The 13,404-nt window shown below is 40.0% G+C and overlaps 1 protein-coding gene across 1 annotated transcript in view; it reads left to right on the top strand.

Moving 5' to 3' along the window:
• Positions 1 to 13,404, top strand: part of LOC111146050 (transmembrane protein 245) — an 84,117-nt gene that overhangs the window by 54,611 nt on the left and 16,102 nt on the right. The window contains exons 11-14 of the mRNA XM_022501427.1: positions 5,152 to 5,250; positions 7,464 to 7,595; positions 11,549 to 11,671; positions 11,800 to 11,945. Of these exons, the coding sequence (XP_022357135.1) occupies positions 5,152 to 5,250; positions 7,464 to 7,595; positions 11,549 to 11,671; positions 11,800 to 11,945 (500 nt within the window). The remainder of the gene's footprint in view (positions 1 to 5,151; positions 5,251 to 7,463; positions 7,596 to 11,548; positions 11,672 to 11,799; positions 11,946 to 13,404) is intronic.

The raw sequence follows: 13,404 nt of genomic DNA, 5'->3' as shown, positions 1-13,404 counted from the left end.
GAAAAGGCGAGGGGGAGAGAGAGAATCCCACACAGGCTCGTTGCTGGAATGGGGAGCCCAGTGTGGGGTTTGAGCCCACAACCCTGAGATCATTACTGGAGTCAAAATCAAGAATTGGATGCTTAACCTACTGAGCCACCCAGGTACCCCTGTAAGGGCTAGCTTTTCTACTAAGCTCAGATCTCATCCAGCTAACAATCATGAGAGAATTGGGTCCTAAGAGCTAAAGTATAAAAAGGGATAAAGCTAGGATAAGAGGTCATACTCAGAAAAGGTAGAGTTTTTTAGGGTATGTGTAGGTATGAACAGAGAAGGTTTCTGTCTACCTGCCCCAGTCTGCCTTGTCAGCCTTATCTCTTATATCCTCCATGCATTATAGTACCCAGATCTGCTAGTTTTCTCTTGCTCAAATCTAGTTTGCTTTCTTCATTGGACATCCTTGCTTGAGCTAACCTTTCTGCTTAATAATGTTCTTTCCAGAATTTATACGTAGAGATGCTGCCCTGAGACAGTAGGAAAATTAGTCCTGAATGGGTTTTCACTGTCCCTTCTCCCATGCCTAGAATGAAGGAAGTGACAGCCAATCCACAAATGTGCCAGGCACTGTTCTAAGTTCTGGGGAAAAGCAGTAGACCAGAAAGAGTTGCCACCCTCCTGGAACTTACTCTGAGAGGAGGAGGAGAAAGACATGAAACATGTCAAGAAGTAACCATTTCTGTTCCAGAAGTGTTGTGACCAGGTAATGCAGAGTCACCCAAAGCGATGCCTTAGCTAGAACGCCAGAGAATGTCTCTGAGAAGGTAATGCTTTCACCAAGACTGGGAAAGGAATGTTTCAAGTTGAGGGCATAGAAAAATCCAAGGCTCTGAGGTAGGAACAAGCTTGGTTGAAGGAAAGAAAGAAGGCCAATGTGGCTGGAATGGGGGATGTAGTGACAGGATGAGCTATAGGTGATGATAAGAAGTTGGAATTTTATTTTAGTTACAAAGATATATATGGATTTAAAGCAGAAAGGGACATGACCTGACTTAGGATATTGAAAGCTCATTTTGGCTGCTTTATTGGGAGTGATGGGCAGGAATGGAGGAGGCAGGGGGCTAAAAGAATATTATTCCAGTAGTCCAGGGGAGATGTTGATGACTTGGACTAGGATGGTAGAAGTGGGAAATGAGAGAAATGGTCACATTTGGTATATATTTTTGAGGTGGATCTGACAGGAATTACTCATGGATTGGATACGGAGTGAAAAGGAAGGAAGTTTGTGGGTAGCCCACCTGGAAGGGTAGCTGTGCCACTTCCCGAGGTGGTGGGGGTGGGACCGGGGACGGGCGGGATTACAGAGATGGAGCTGTAATTCTGTTTGGGGTGTGTTAAGTTAGAGATACCTAGCAGATATCTAAGTCAAAGCATCAGAAAAGGCCACTGAATGTACATAGCTGGGGCTTGGGGAGAGGTCTGGGCTGTAGGTGGAAGTTCGAATGTTGTCAGATAATATCTGTCACTACCCAACAGGAGAGATGAACTGTGTTCGTTTGGTAGGGCTGCCATAACAAAGTACCACAGGCTGGGTGCTCAGACAACAGAAACTTACTTTCTTATGGTTCTACAGGCTGGAAGTCCAAGATCAAGCAAGGTGCTGTGGGATTGATTTCTTTAGAGGCATCTCTCCTCAGCTAATGACTGTGTCTTTTTCACATGGTCTTCTGTCTGTGTGTGTCTGTCTCCTGATCTATTTTTATAAGGACACCAGTCATACTGGATTATGGCCCACCCTGATGGCCTCCTTTTAACTTAGTTACTTCTTTAAAGACCCTGTCTCCGAGTACAGTTACATTCTGAGGCACTGGCGGGTCAGGATCTCATTGTAAGAATTTAGGAGGGACACAGTTAATACTATAACATGGCCTAAGGAGACAGACAGAAGAGGACCAAAGATAGATTCCTGGAGCACTTACGCTTTTGAAGGTCCCAGAAGCAAGTCGACAGAGAAGACTGAGGAGGAGTAGCCTGTGGGGGGAACCACCCATGTCTGTCGTAGAGGCTGAGAGAAGATACTTCCAAGAAAGACTTGGTCAGGTGTGGCAAATGCTGTCAAGGTTCCAAGCAAGATGAGAACAGAGAATTGCCCACTGACTCCCCATCCCCATGTTATAGAGGAGGTTATTCGCCTTAAGTGAGCACAGCTCTCAGATGGCATCCTGCCTACTCCTAGTTAGTGCTTCATTGTATTCCATATGCAAAGAGCATCTCCTACACCACTAACAGTATCTGTGCTCTGGTGAGTCCTCTGATAGCAGTGCTGTTGCCATCAGGCCCCATGCTCTCTGGCCTCGTCTTCCTTATGGCTTGTGCTATGTACCGTAATGTTAAAACAGGATGGTGTTCTGGGTCTGTGATGTTCTGCTGTGTTTGGCAGCACCACAAGTTTGAAATGACGCTGAATCCTGCCTTCAAAGTCCTGGTGTTGTAGAGTTACTCACTGTCGTGCTGTGATAAAGGGGATCCGGGTTTGAGCTAGTGCTTTATTTCAGCAAAGGCCACTGTGCAGGCAGCCTAGACTAGGGGCTTTTCTGGTTCAAGAAGGATCTCAGAAACTGAGCCGACAATGACAGAGTTGGTAGTAGGAGGTCTGTGAGTATCTGACTGTCATGCTACTTAAAAGACAACTTTCAAGTAATTAAAGGAAATTAGACTAGGGTACTTGTGACTTATAGTTGTTTTGGGCGGTTTGCTGTGTTAGATGTTCTTTGTTCATAGGTTATAGATACTGTAGTTGAAAGAGTATTAGAGTTTTTAATCCTACCTCTGCCATTTAGCTGCCTGACCTTGGGCCTGTCATGGGTCCTTCCTAAATTTGCTTGCTCATCTTGAAAGAACAAAGGTGATAAAAACGTTTTTCTTCCTAACTCTCAGGGGTTTTGTAAAGATCACATAATGTAAGGGAAAGCCATTTGTAAATTGTAAAATGCTGTGCAAAGGTAAATGGTTTTTATTATATTCACTCATTTATGTTTGGTTTTTGAATAAGTAAAATATAAAGGAAAACATTGGGCAGATATTTTTGCATCCAATATGTCTAAAAACTGGTTCAGATATCTGTAAGGACAGTGTCAAGAGAGCAAAAGGTGTGGATAGGACACACAAAAGAAAATACACATTGAAAACCAACATGGAGGAATGCTCACTCTTGTAGCTGAAGAAGAAAAGTAAAAATAATTGGCTATAGTTTTTACACCAATTAAATTACCTAATAGCTTATCTGTCCATAAGGCTTTGGAAGAATTGGTTTATTCATACGGTATTGGAAAATATTAACTGATACAGTCCCTATAGAAGACAGTTCAGCAATGCATAGCAGGAGCCTTTAGTAAAGTGCCTCTTTCCTTTGATTCTTGAACATTTATCTTACTATTAGTAATAAGAAAAAAATTGTGTGCAAGGATGTTCAATGCAGTATTACTTGTGACATTAAAAATTGGGAATCATCTCTGTATTCCTTGATTGGGTAAAATAATACCAAAACTTAATGAACTGGGGTGCCTGGCTCGCTTATTTGGTGTAGAGTGTGCGACTCTTGATCCTTGATCTTGGGATTGGGAGTTGGAGCCCCTAAGTTGGGTGTAGAGATTACTTAAAAATAAAAAATCTTAAAAAAAAGAAAAACTTATGAACTAAAATGGAACCATTAAAAATGAAGATGAAGGTTAGTGATGAAGAATTCTAAATTATATCTATAAATGGGCAGAAAGTTGCAGAGGATATGGAAAAGTAGAAACAGTTATGCTAAGAAAGTGAGACTACAAATTAGTATTTATCTTTTAAAAAATGTCTTTGAGGCACCTGGGTGGCTCAGACAGTTAAGCATACAACTCCTGATTTTGGCTCCAGTCGTGATCTCAGGGTCATGGGGCTGAGCCTGTGTGAGTCACTGCATGGGGCATGGAGCATGCTTAAAATTCTCTCTCTCTCTCACTCTCTCTCTCTCAAATAATTCAATAAATTTTTTTTTAATTTTATTTTTTATAAACATATATTTTTATCCCCAGGGGTACAGGTCTATGAATCGCCAGGTTTACACACTTCACAGCACTCACCATAGCACATACCCTCCCCAATGTCCTTAATCCCACCCCCCCAACCCTAAAGATTTTATTTTTATTTATTTGAAACAGAGAGAGAGAGAGAGATCACAAGTAGGCAGAGAGGCAGGCATAGAGAAAGAGAGGAGGAAGCAGGCTCCCCGCTGAGCAGAGAGCCCGATGTGGGCCTCGATCCCAGGACCCTGAGATCGTGACCTGAGCCGAAGGCAGAGGCTGAACCCACTGAGCCACCCAGGCCCCCGCAGTTTTTTACTGTTATGTTGTGGTTTTAATAACAAAACATGGGGTATTATAATGAATAATTATCCTCAAAGTTATCTTGTCTCACTATACTTGATTCCCAGAAACACCACCAGTCTCATTAGGCATAACTCTGAGACCTGATGTCTCTCAGCGAACTATAGGAAATATTTGTGTTTGTAGCTGTGGTCCTAAAATTTTACTTAAAGTTCTGTGTAATTTTTTTTTTAAAGATTTTATTTATTTATTTGACAGAGAGAGATTACAAGTAGGCAGAGAGGCAGTCAGGGGGCGGGGGCGGAAAGCAGGCTCCCTGCTGAGCAGAGAGCCCGATGTGGGGCTTGATCCCAGGACCCTGAGATCATGACCTGAGATGAAGGCAGAGGCTTAACCCACTGAGCCACCCAGGCACCCCTAGTTCTGTGGTAATTCTTATACTGGTGATAAATGTAACATGAGCTTCCTGTGTAATAGATGAACATTTGAGCCACATCCAACAGACTTTTCTCTGAGCAGATTAGACTTGCTAAGTCAGTGATCATGGCTTCATATGTACCGTTCTCTAACAACCTGAAGTAACCCTCTCAGAGACCCAAAAATAGAGAGAAGCAAAAAGCCAAGAAAGGCAAGGAAATTCGCTAGGAATATTGAAGAGTAGAGTTTAAGAAAAGATCATAAGGTGACTAGAGGCCATTAAATAATCTGGAACATTTTAGTTTGATTTGGAACAAATGTAAAGACCCAGCATGAATTAATTTTACTGGATTTTTGTCTGAAATATTAAACCAGATCCTATCTGTATTTCTTCCAGCTTCATAAAATTCTGGGAGATAAGGTGAACAATACTGCTGTAATTGAAAAGCAAGTACTAGAACTTTGGGACAGATTGTATCATTCTTGGTTTGTAAAGGTAAGTTATTTTATTAGAGGATTTCAGTCGCAAACTATAAAGTCCTTTTATTTTACAGACTCATTGACTAGATAGATGTTAATTAGGTGGATATTAATATTAGGATGTTACTTATTGAAATTCTTAAGTTACAAGGTCCCAAACTTCAGATCACTGAAAGTCGCCTTGAATTGATGGTTAATCTGCATGCAGAGCCCAGCAGTCCCTGTGACGTCGTGTTTTTCATCCTGTGTTCATTAGCATCAACAGCATCTTATCTCATTGTGTAGAACTGCAACGTGTAAACCATGTATATAATGTTAATTTTTCTAATGGCCACTTAAAAAATGAAAAGTGAACAGGTGAAATTAATTTTAGTATTTCACTTACCCCAGCATACCCCCAATATATTATCATTTCAGTATGCAAACAAGTAGAAAAAAATCTTAGTGAGATATTTTATATCCTTTGTTTTTTTTTCTTACAAGCCTTGGAAACCTGGTATATGTTTTATACTAATGCCGTTTTTGGACTCTCCAGTTTTTGGACTAGTTCCATTTTAAGTGCTAATAGCCACATGTGATTAGTGGCTACTGTTTGAGATAGTACAGCTCTAGACTTTTTTTTCTTTAAAGGAGGTAAATAGAATAGATCCGAAAGTTTGGAGAACTTGATTTTTTTTTTTCTTTTTCTTTAAAGATTTTATATATTTACTTGACAGAGATCACAAGTAGGCAGAGAGGCAGGCAGAGAGAGGGGGAAGCAGGCTCCCTGCTGAGCAGAGAGCCCGATGTGGGGCTCGATCCCAGGACCCTGAGATCATGACCTGAGCCGAAGGCAGAGGCTTAACTCACTGAGCCACCCAGGTGCCCCGAGAACTTGATTTTTAATCACCTTTACCTGTTACTTGTGCTGATATACCCTTACTTCAGAAATTATGATGGAAAATAATACCATTTTCCACTAAACATAAAAATGCTGGTTTTGAGAGCAGCTGGTTGTGTGTGACTTGGGGTCATGCCGTACATGGGGTTGGCAGGGCCTGTGGGCCTCCAGGAGCAGGGCTGTGGGAGATGACTGTCCAGTGGGGAAGGAGGTAGAGAACCAGACAAGTTGGTGGTCAATTTTCACAGGGTTGGCAGTAAGGAGAAGAGCATGTATAGATCAACCTCTTTACTTGGAGTGGAAGGGAGGAACGCTCAATTTCAAATTTGAATTTGTTGCTCAGTGACCAGTTTTTACTCTTCCCCTGGGATGAATTGAGGGAATAGTGTTTGTTTTTGTGTGTTTCAGAGTGGAGGTTAAAACTGATTGCAGAATTTGTAGGTAGTTATTTGCTGAAGAACCGGTCGATTGGAAAGGTGTCTTTTTCCTCTGCTAATTCTGGGGCTTCTGGTTACAAACAGCATTTTCTATCCCTCACCTCCTTTAAAAAGCTTCATTTTATGGTCCAGGAAGGTCAGTGTTTTAAAAGCATAGATTTATAAGCAGGCAGATGTATTCCTTTCTTTATGTCTTTTACTAGGACCTGAAGTCTTCATTGCATAATGAAGAGTGATATCACTGTGCTGTTAGCAAAAGTGTCAGAATGCAAACAAAATATTAAGAAACTATTTCGGTTTCTAAATGTTAACCTCACTAGTCACTTTGTTTATTCATATCTCTTTCAAATTTAATAATTCCTGCATTCTTGTCAGTGTAATTGTCTTCCATATAGAGTTTGATTTGCTCCCTGTTCTTGTTTCTTTTTCTTTTTTCCCTGTTTTGTCGAGATATAATCGACATATAACATTGTATTAGTTTTAGGTGTCCTGTATGTTCTCTCCTCTTGCTGTTTTTATCTTGTGTGGAAGACTGATAAGGGAGATGAGGAAAGGAGGAAAAAAGCAAAATGGTAGACCCCCCAAAATGGTAGAGGGGTTGAAAAGAAAAAAGAGAGTAAATGCTGTGTTGGTGTATAGTGGTACAAATTGAGGGATAACGTGTGTTCACAACTGTATTTAGGAAGAGACCACTTGAGCTAGGCTAACACATAGTACTGAGAAGGTAAACAGAAAAATACAGTTCAGGTCTTTAGGTGGAGTTCTTAGTTAATTTCTTAAATAATGCAAAATTTTTTACCCTTGAGTAACTATTAAAGTGCCCAAGTGGATCTAAACCGAAATGGGGTATTTATATTTTTCCTGTTTTGGCTGAAGATGGAGATGTCACATCTGAACCATTTTGTTCCGTAGAACGTAACGCACTCTGGAAGGCACAAAGGACAGAAGATGCATATAAGTCGTCAGAATAGCTGGCTGGGAGACATCCTGGACTGGCAGGATATCGTTTCCTTTGTTCATGAGAACATTGAGACATTTCTTTCGGTAAGAAGTAGTATTTTTAGTTTAACTGGACTTAGAAATAAAAATAGAAATTCTAACTTCCAGTTTCCCCCGCACCCTCAGAGGCCTTTGGTTACCCTGTTTTTAATGCCATGACATTTACAATTTTGAGAGTTCTAAATGCACTAGAAAGATGTCCAAAAGCCATAGGCCTCAGGGTAAGTAGTTCCCTGGTGGCTGAAGAGTCACTGAGCAGTGCTGTGTCAGGAAGCGTGTGTGCAGTGTTGTAGACTCCCATTCTGAGATACAAGTACCCCATCCTCTTAGGCTGACTAGAACGTCCCCAGGATGGAATCCTGGAGAGAAAACGGCCTTTTGGTGGGCAGAGTCTTTGGTAGATGGTGATATGGTTCCCTTTACATTAGAGAGACTGGATGTTCTTCAGCCCACTCTCCAGCCACGTACCACCCACCTCTGCCTTGTGTGCCAAAGGGTCAAAGGCAGCAAGGAACCACTCTTGGTTCCACAGTGTGTTTTGTAAACGTCTTGGCATGTGGCTTTTCACTGAGAGGAAGAGTTTTCTTGTGAATAGACTCATGACTTTCATCAAGCTAACAAAAGTTGAAGTTTGCAATGCTAGATTTTTTTTTTTTTTTTTTTAAAGTAAGCCCTACCACCAAAGCAGGGCTCAGACTCAAAACCCTGAGGTCGGGAGTCAGACACTACCAACGGAGCCAAACGGTGCCCTGCAATGCTAGATTTTTTTAAAATTTAATTTTTATCAAACTAATAGATGACCATAGTAGAGAGTCAAAAATATTTTTTTTAGTAAAAAATAACAGTAACCTGCTTTGTGCTTCCCCATTTCAGTCTCATTTTCTAGAAACAGCTGTCAATTCTTTTAGCTTTCTTTGGGTATTTACCTCTAAATTTCCAAAATAACCTGTTGGTCTTTCTTGGTTTTACAATTTTGGTATTATATTTTGGCTTCCTGATATGGAAGATGAAGATGAAGATGTGATTTTGAAATCTCCCCATGCTTTCTTATGCCACTTTTGGGGTTTTCTTATAACTCCTTTGGTTCTTCCCCACCACCATCCCTGCGCTCACACTTGCCCTTCCTCCCATGCACCTAATATAGCTGTCACAGTTTGGAATTAAATCTAGAAATTCATGTCCTTCAGTTCTAAGACTTTATGGTTTTGATAGTCCCCTCCCTGTTTCCTCTGTCTGATGGCCATGAAACTTTTTGGTCTGAAGATTCTAGAGTATTTATTTTTGTGGGTTCTGTTGATTATTATTGTATCAGCAGTTAAAACTGAGAACTTTAAAAATATATATTAATTCACTAAAAATAACATTACATATTAATGTAATACATTTCTTACATCTGCAAAGCAACCTTTTTCCAAAACAAAAAATATTTTTAATATATGTATTCTCTCAGATATTTGTTATTTATTTATTTATTTATTTTTAAAAAAGATTTTATTTATTTATTTGACAGATGGAGATCACAAGTAGGCAGAGAAGCAGGCAGAGAGAGAGGAGGAAGCAGGCTCCCTGCTGAGCAGAGAGCCCAGTGCGGGGCTCGATCCCAGGACCCTGGGATCACGACTTGAGCCGAAGGCAGAGGCCCCAAACCACTGAGCCACCCAGGCGCCCCCCAAAATAATTTTTTAAAAGATTTTATTTATTTATTTGTCATAGAGAGAGAGCACAAGCAGGGAGCAGGCAGAGGGAGAATCAGGCTCCCCTCTGAGCAAGGAGCCTGATACAGTGCTCAATCCTGGGACCCTAGAATCACGACCTAAGCTGAAGGCAGACACTTACCTGATTGAGTCACCCGGGCATCTCCAAAACAAAAAATAGTTTAGTGAGAAGGGTGGCTTTCTTTTATATTTTTGCAAATCTGTTTAATGTCTGGATTCTCACACTTGCTTCTATATTCGGTCAGTCGGAATACATTGTTTTGATTGAAATATATGAACAAAATCTAGCCTCATACGGATATGTAGTTGGAAAAGAGGAGAGTCTTTTAATAGCCTTTTCAGATAATTGTGGTTCTTCTTTCATACTACACCAAAACTCAACAAACGGTATTTCTTAAAGGTTAGTTGCAGTGTGGGATTTGAAACCATATCAGTAAATTTTTTGCACTGTATTATATTAAAGTCCATTGATCTGTCTTGTTAGAACTCGGCGTTTTACTCTTGCATGTCTTTGTGATATGCACTGATCATTTAGAATATTGGTTCACTGAAATTTGTACATCATCTAAATTATCAGCACACATTCTTACAGAGTATAAAACAATCACATTCTTAATATTACTACCTATTTCATCAGAAAAAATCTTAAGGTGTCGAGGTCAACCCTGGATCAAATTTTTTATTCCTGCCTTCATACTTGTAATAGACAATAGCTTTCACATTCTGAACCTTTCTGCCTAATCCCCTTGGGTACACAGAAAGGTTACGTGATTGTTGTTGGAGAACTGGCAGTCTACAATTAATGTATTCAGTTAATTTCTTAAGAATCACCACAGAGTATTTCCTATCAATGTGACCCAGAAAGTATTTAAAATTTTTTTGATAAAAATTCCAAAATGACAGAAGCCCCCAAAAGAATGCATGTAAAAATCACAAGTAAGGGCATTGTTGATTTGTTTCTTGGAATCAGTGGTGTTATTCATTCATTCTTTATCCCACAAGGTCAAATGGTCAGTCATGCATTTTTTTGTAGGCACTGCAAAGCATTTTCAAGATTTTCTTTAAGGAGTTATTGTAAATGAAACCAGCCTGCAAAAGCTCTTCCATGAAGACTGAGCTGAGCTTTGCAAGAAACGCCAGAGACAACAAAATATGCCTTTATAAATGGTACATTTGAGATAGGAAAGGAATGGGTAGGCCTTTCATAGAACAGATGGTATAATTTGCACATATGACAAAAAGCAGAACTGCTGTTTTGGAAAGGGCACACCAAAATAAAATTAGACATTAGATTTCTGGTCCCAGCTCTAGTTCCACTTACTAGCTCCAAGGCCCTTGGGCAAGTTTTAAAAAATCTCTGAGCTTTGGTTTGTCTCTCTTTACAATAAAGATCATATCATCTGTTTTGCTTCTGTCACAGGGAATAGATGTTATCATGAGGGAATTTAAGTTTATGAGGTGATAGGAAATGAAAACATACAGGCGTGCCATTGATATTGTACATCTTCTTTTAGTAATATTTAACAGGTATTAACTATTTTAATAACTGGTTCTAGTGAATTTGCAGGTGATGGATTAAATGAACACTATTAAGTCTTGATATAAGGGTCATCGTCTATCTGAAGAAAGATTTTCAGCTGCAGAGTTCTGTCCTTGACCTATCTGATCATTTCTTTTATTATGATTTTAGTGAAATCATCCATGTGATGCTTTTGTGTTTGTAGGTGAATCTAAGTTGGAGGTGGCAAGGTGGGGGAGGCAGCTAATAAGACAAATACTAGAATTTTCATGGTCTGCACTTGTGATCCTATACAGGTTGCATTCTGGAATATTTTCCTGTAAGCTTTGCGCAGTGGCAGTATTGTAGCCAATGAGGTTTATCCGAGGCACGATTATTGCTAATTGGAATATTTTCCTGTAGGTATTTTTCCTATAAATATCATTTTTACAGAGTTATATATATCATGCTATATTTAAAGTTTTTATTTCCTGCTTTTTAAATAACTTTGCAGTATATCAGAAAATGTTTTTCTGTGTTATAATAGAGCTATCTTTAATGGCTACCTAATATGATTTGGAGATAGGTTCACCATAATTTTCCTAACCATTTTCCTTACTATTCAATGTTCACATGCTTTCAGATGATTTTTTTTTCATTTAAGATAATACTCAGTTATTTTCAGTTTCTGATACTCACATGCTTGTAGTAAAAGCACAGCAGAGAGCTGTAGAAAATTCTTTCTGGAGGATTCATTCTGATGTTTAGCTTTCCCTCTCCATCAGATCTTAGAGTCTCTGTGGATTGTCATGAGCCGGAACGTGAGCCTGCTTTTCACCACTGTCACGACGCTGCTGACCATCCTCTTCTACAGTGGGACTGCCCTTCTCAATTTCGTGCTGTCTCTGGTATGTACAGGTAGATAAGCGCATGATACCTCTCCTTCTGCAGTAAAGCATGTTGTGGTTCCATTTATGCTTCCTTCCTGTAGTTTCCAAATGTGATTTTTTAGGAGATACTATCCTTTGTTTTGCAGATAATTTTCCTGACCACACTATTTTATCTATTAAGTTCCAGCGATGAGTACTACAAGCCAGTGAAGTGGGTGATAAGCCTGACACCACTGTCTCAGCCAGGTCCTTCTTCTAATATTATTGGCCAGTCTGTGGAAGAAGCTATCAGGTAGGGAGAAAATGTATGCTCTTCTTCTTTCCATCAGAAACTGCTGTCTGTGAGAAGCCCGTTTTCTGTCACGAGCCTTTCAAATAACATTTGGTGCTAAACCGGTGGTAGACCTGGTATTTTCGGATATTTTTATTTCCTTTTGAGAGAGTAATATAAGCAATGCAAGTGTTGATAGGAAAAAAAATTTCAGTTTCAGTTTCCTGCTGTCAGTCCTGTGAGTTACCGCTTTCTCCCACTGTAGGCTCTTGCTCTAGCTGCCGCTCCTGTCATCATGTCACTTGCTGGGGAGAACCCCTCTGTCACACACATGCACCTCCCCTTCTCTGGGAGCCCTCCTGTTCTCAGGCCCTGCAGCTGTGCCCAGGGAAGGGCAGCAGATGGTCTTTCTGTTTCTTCCTCTCTTCCTCTGTAGCCAGGCTGTCCCTTTGCATGAGGGTAGATCGGATACTGGAAAATGCAAAGTTTCTGGTTATTTTCAAGTCACAGGCTATGTGTGTGTCTCACAAGTTCTGGCCAGAAACTTCTGTCCTGTCGTGCAGGCTTGGCTTCTGAATGAGATATTCTTTACCTTTTTTTCTTCATATGCTCTTCCCAAGTCATTGGCTACTCCCCGTCTCCCCCCCGCAACCCTGCCTTTCATCTTTGTCATTTTGGATAGGGAAAGGCCCTTGCAGCCCAGGCCTATCTCAGCTCCTTCCCTACCCTTGTCTCTCATTGCTTTTAGCTCATTAGGATTCTACTGTATTTTTACTGCTTACGAATTGTTGTCCAAATTAAATCCTCATGTTATCTATCAAAGCTTCTTTTTCTAGTAAGTTGTTCATTAAATGGTCTTAAACTTACCTTGACTAGTGAATCTTTGGCTGGCATTTATGTTTCCACTTACTTTTAAGATATAGCATTGCTTGCAACTAGTCTTTTATAGAGATCTTGATTTGACCTGATAATTCTGTCTGACTGATCTTGGCTTATTTCTTCATTGTGTTCATTTAACAACTGGTTGAGGATACTACTTTGTCTCTGGAAAACCCTCAGTTACATTCAAATAGCATGCATGTTCCTAAAGTACATTCTCTCTAGAAAATTTGCTGGGTTATCTTTCTTTTTCCTACTAGCAAGGCTTGGGTAAAGTCTTCATCAATATCTTGCTTCCTTTATTGGCCATCAGGTAGGATTTTAAAAAATGCCCTTATCCTCTGTGGTGCTCTTGGGTATCCATGTGGGGCCATCTATGTAAAAATTCCAAGTTTTGGAGTTTATTATCTAATATAACAGTTTTCAGGGTGAAGCTATCTTCAGGGAGGACACCTGTTGGCTTTAGCATATATGGTCATTGGGTATCATCTTTATTGAGTAAATCAAATGTTGAAAACCCTAGCAATAAATTCACGTCAGTTTATCTAAATGACCTTATCTGACTCAGAGAAGTTTATGTAAATAGCTCAACCAAAAAGAA

Source organism: Enhydra lutris, unplaced genomic scaffold, assembly GCF_002288905.1.
Source record: "Enhydra lutris kenyoni isolate GAN:26980312 unplaced genomic scaffold, ASM228890v2 scaffoldscaffold13, whole genome shotgun sequence".
In the NCBI taxonomy this organism is placed as follows: Eukaryota; Metazoa; Chordata; class Mammalia; order Carnivora; family Mustelidae; genus Enhydra; species Enhydra lutris.
This window is presented reverse-complemented; position numbering and strand designations above follow the sequence as displayed.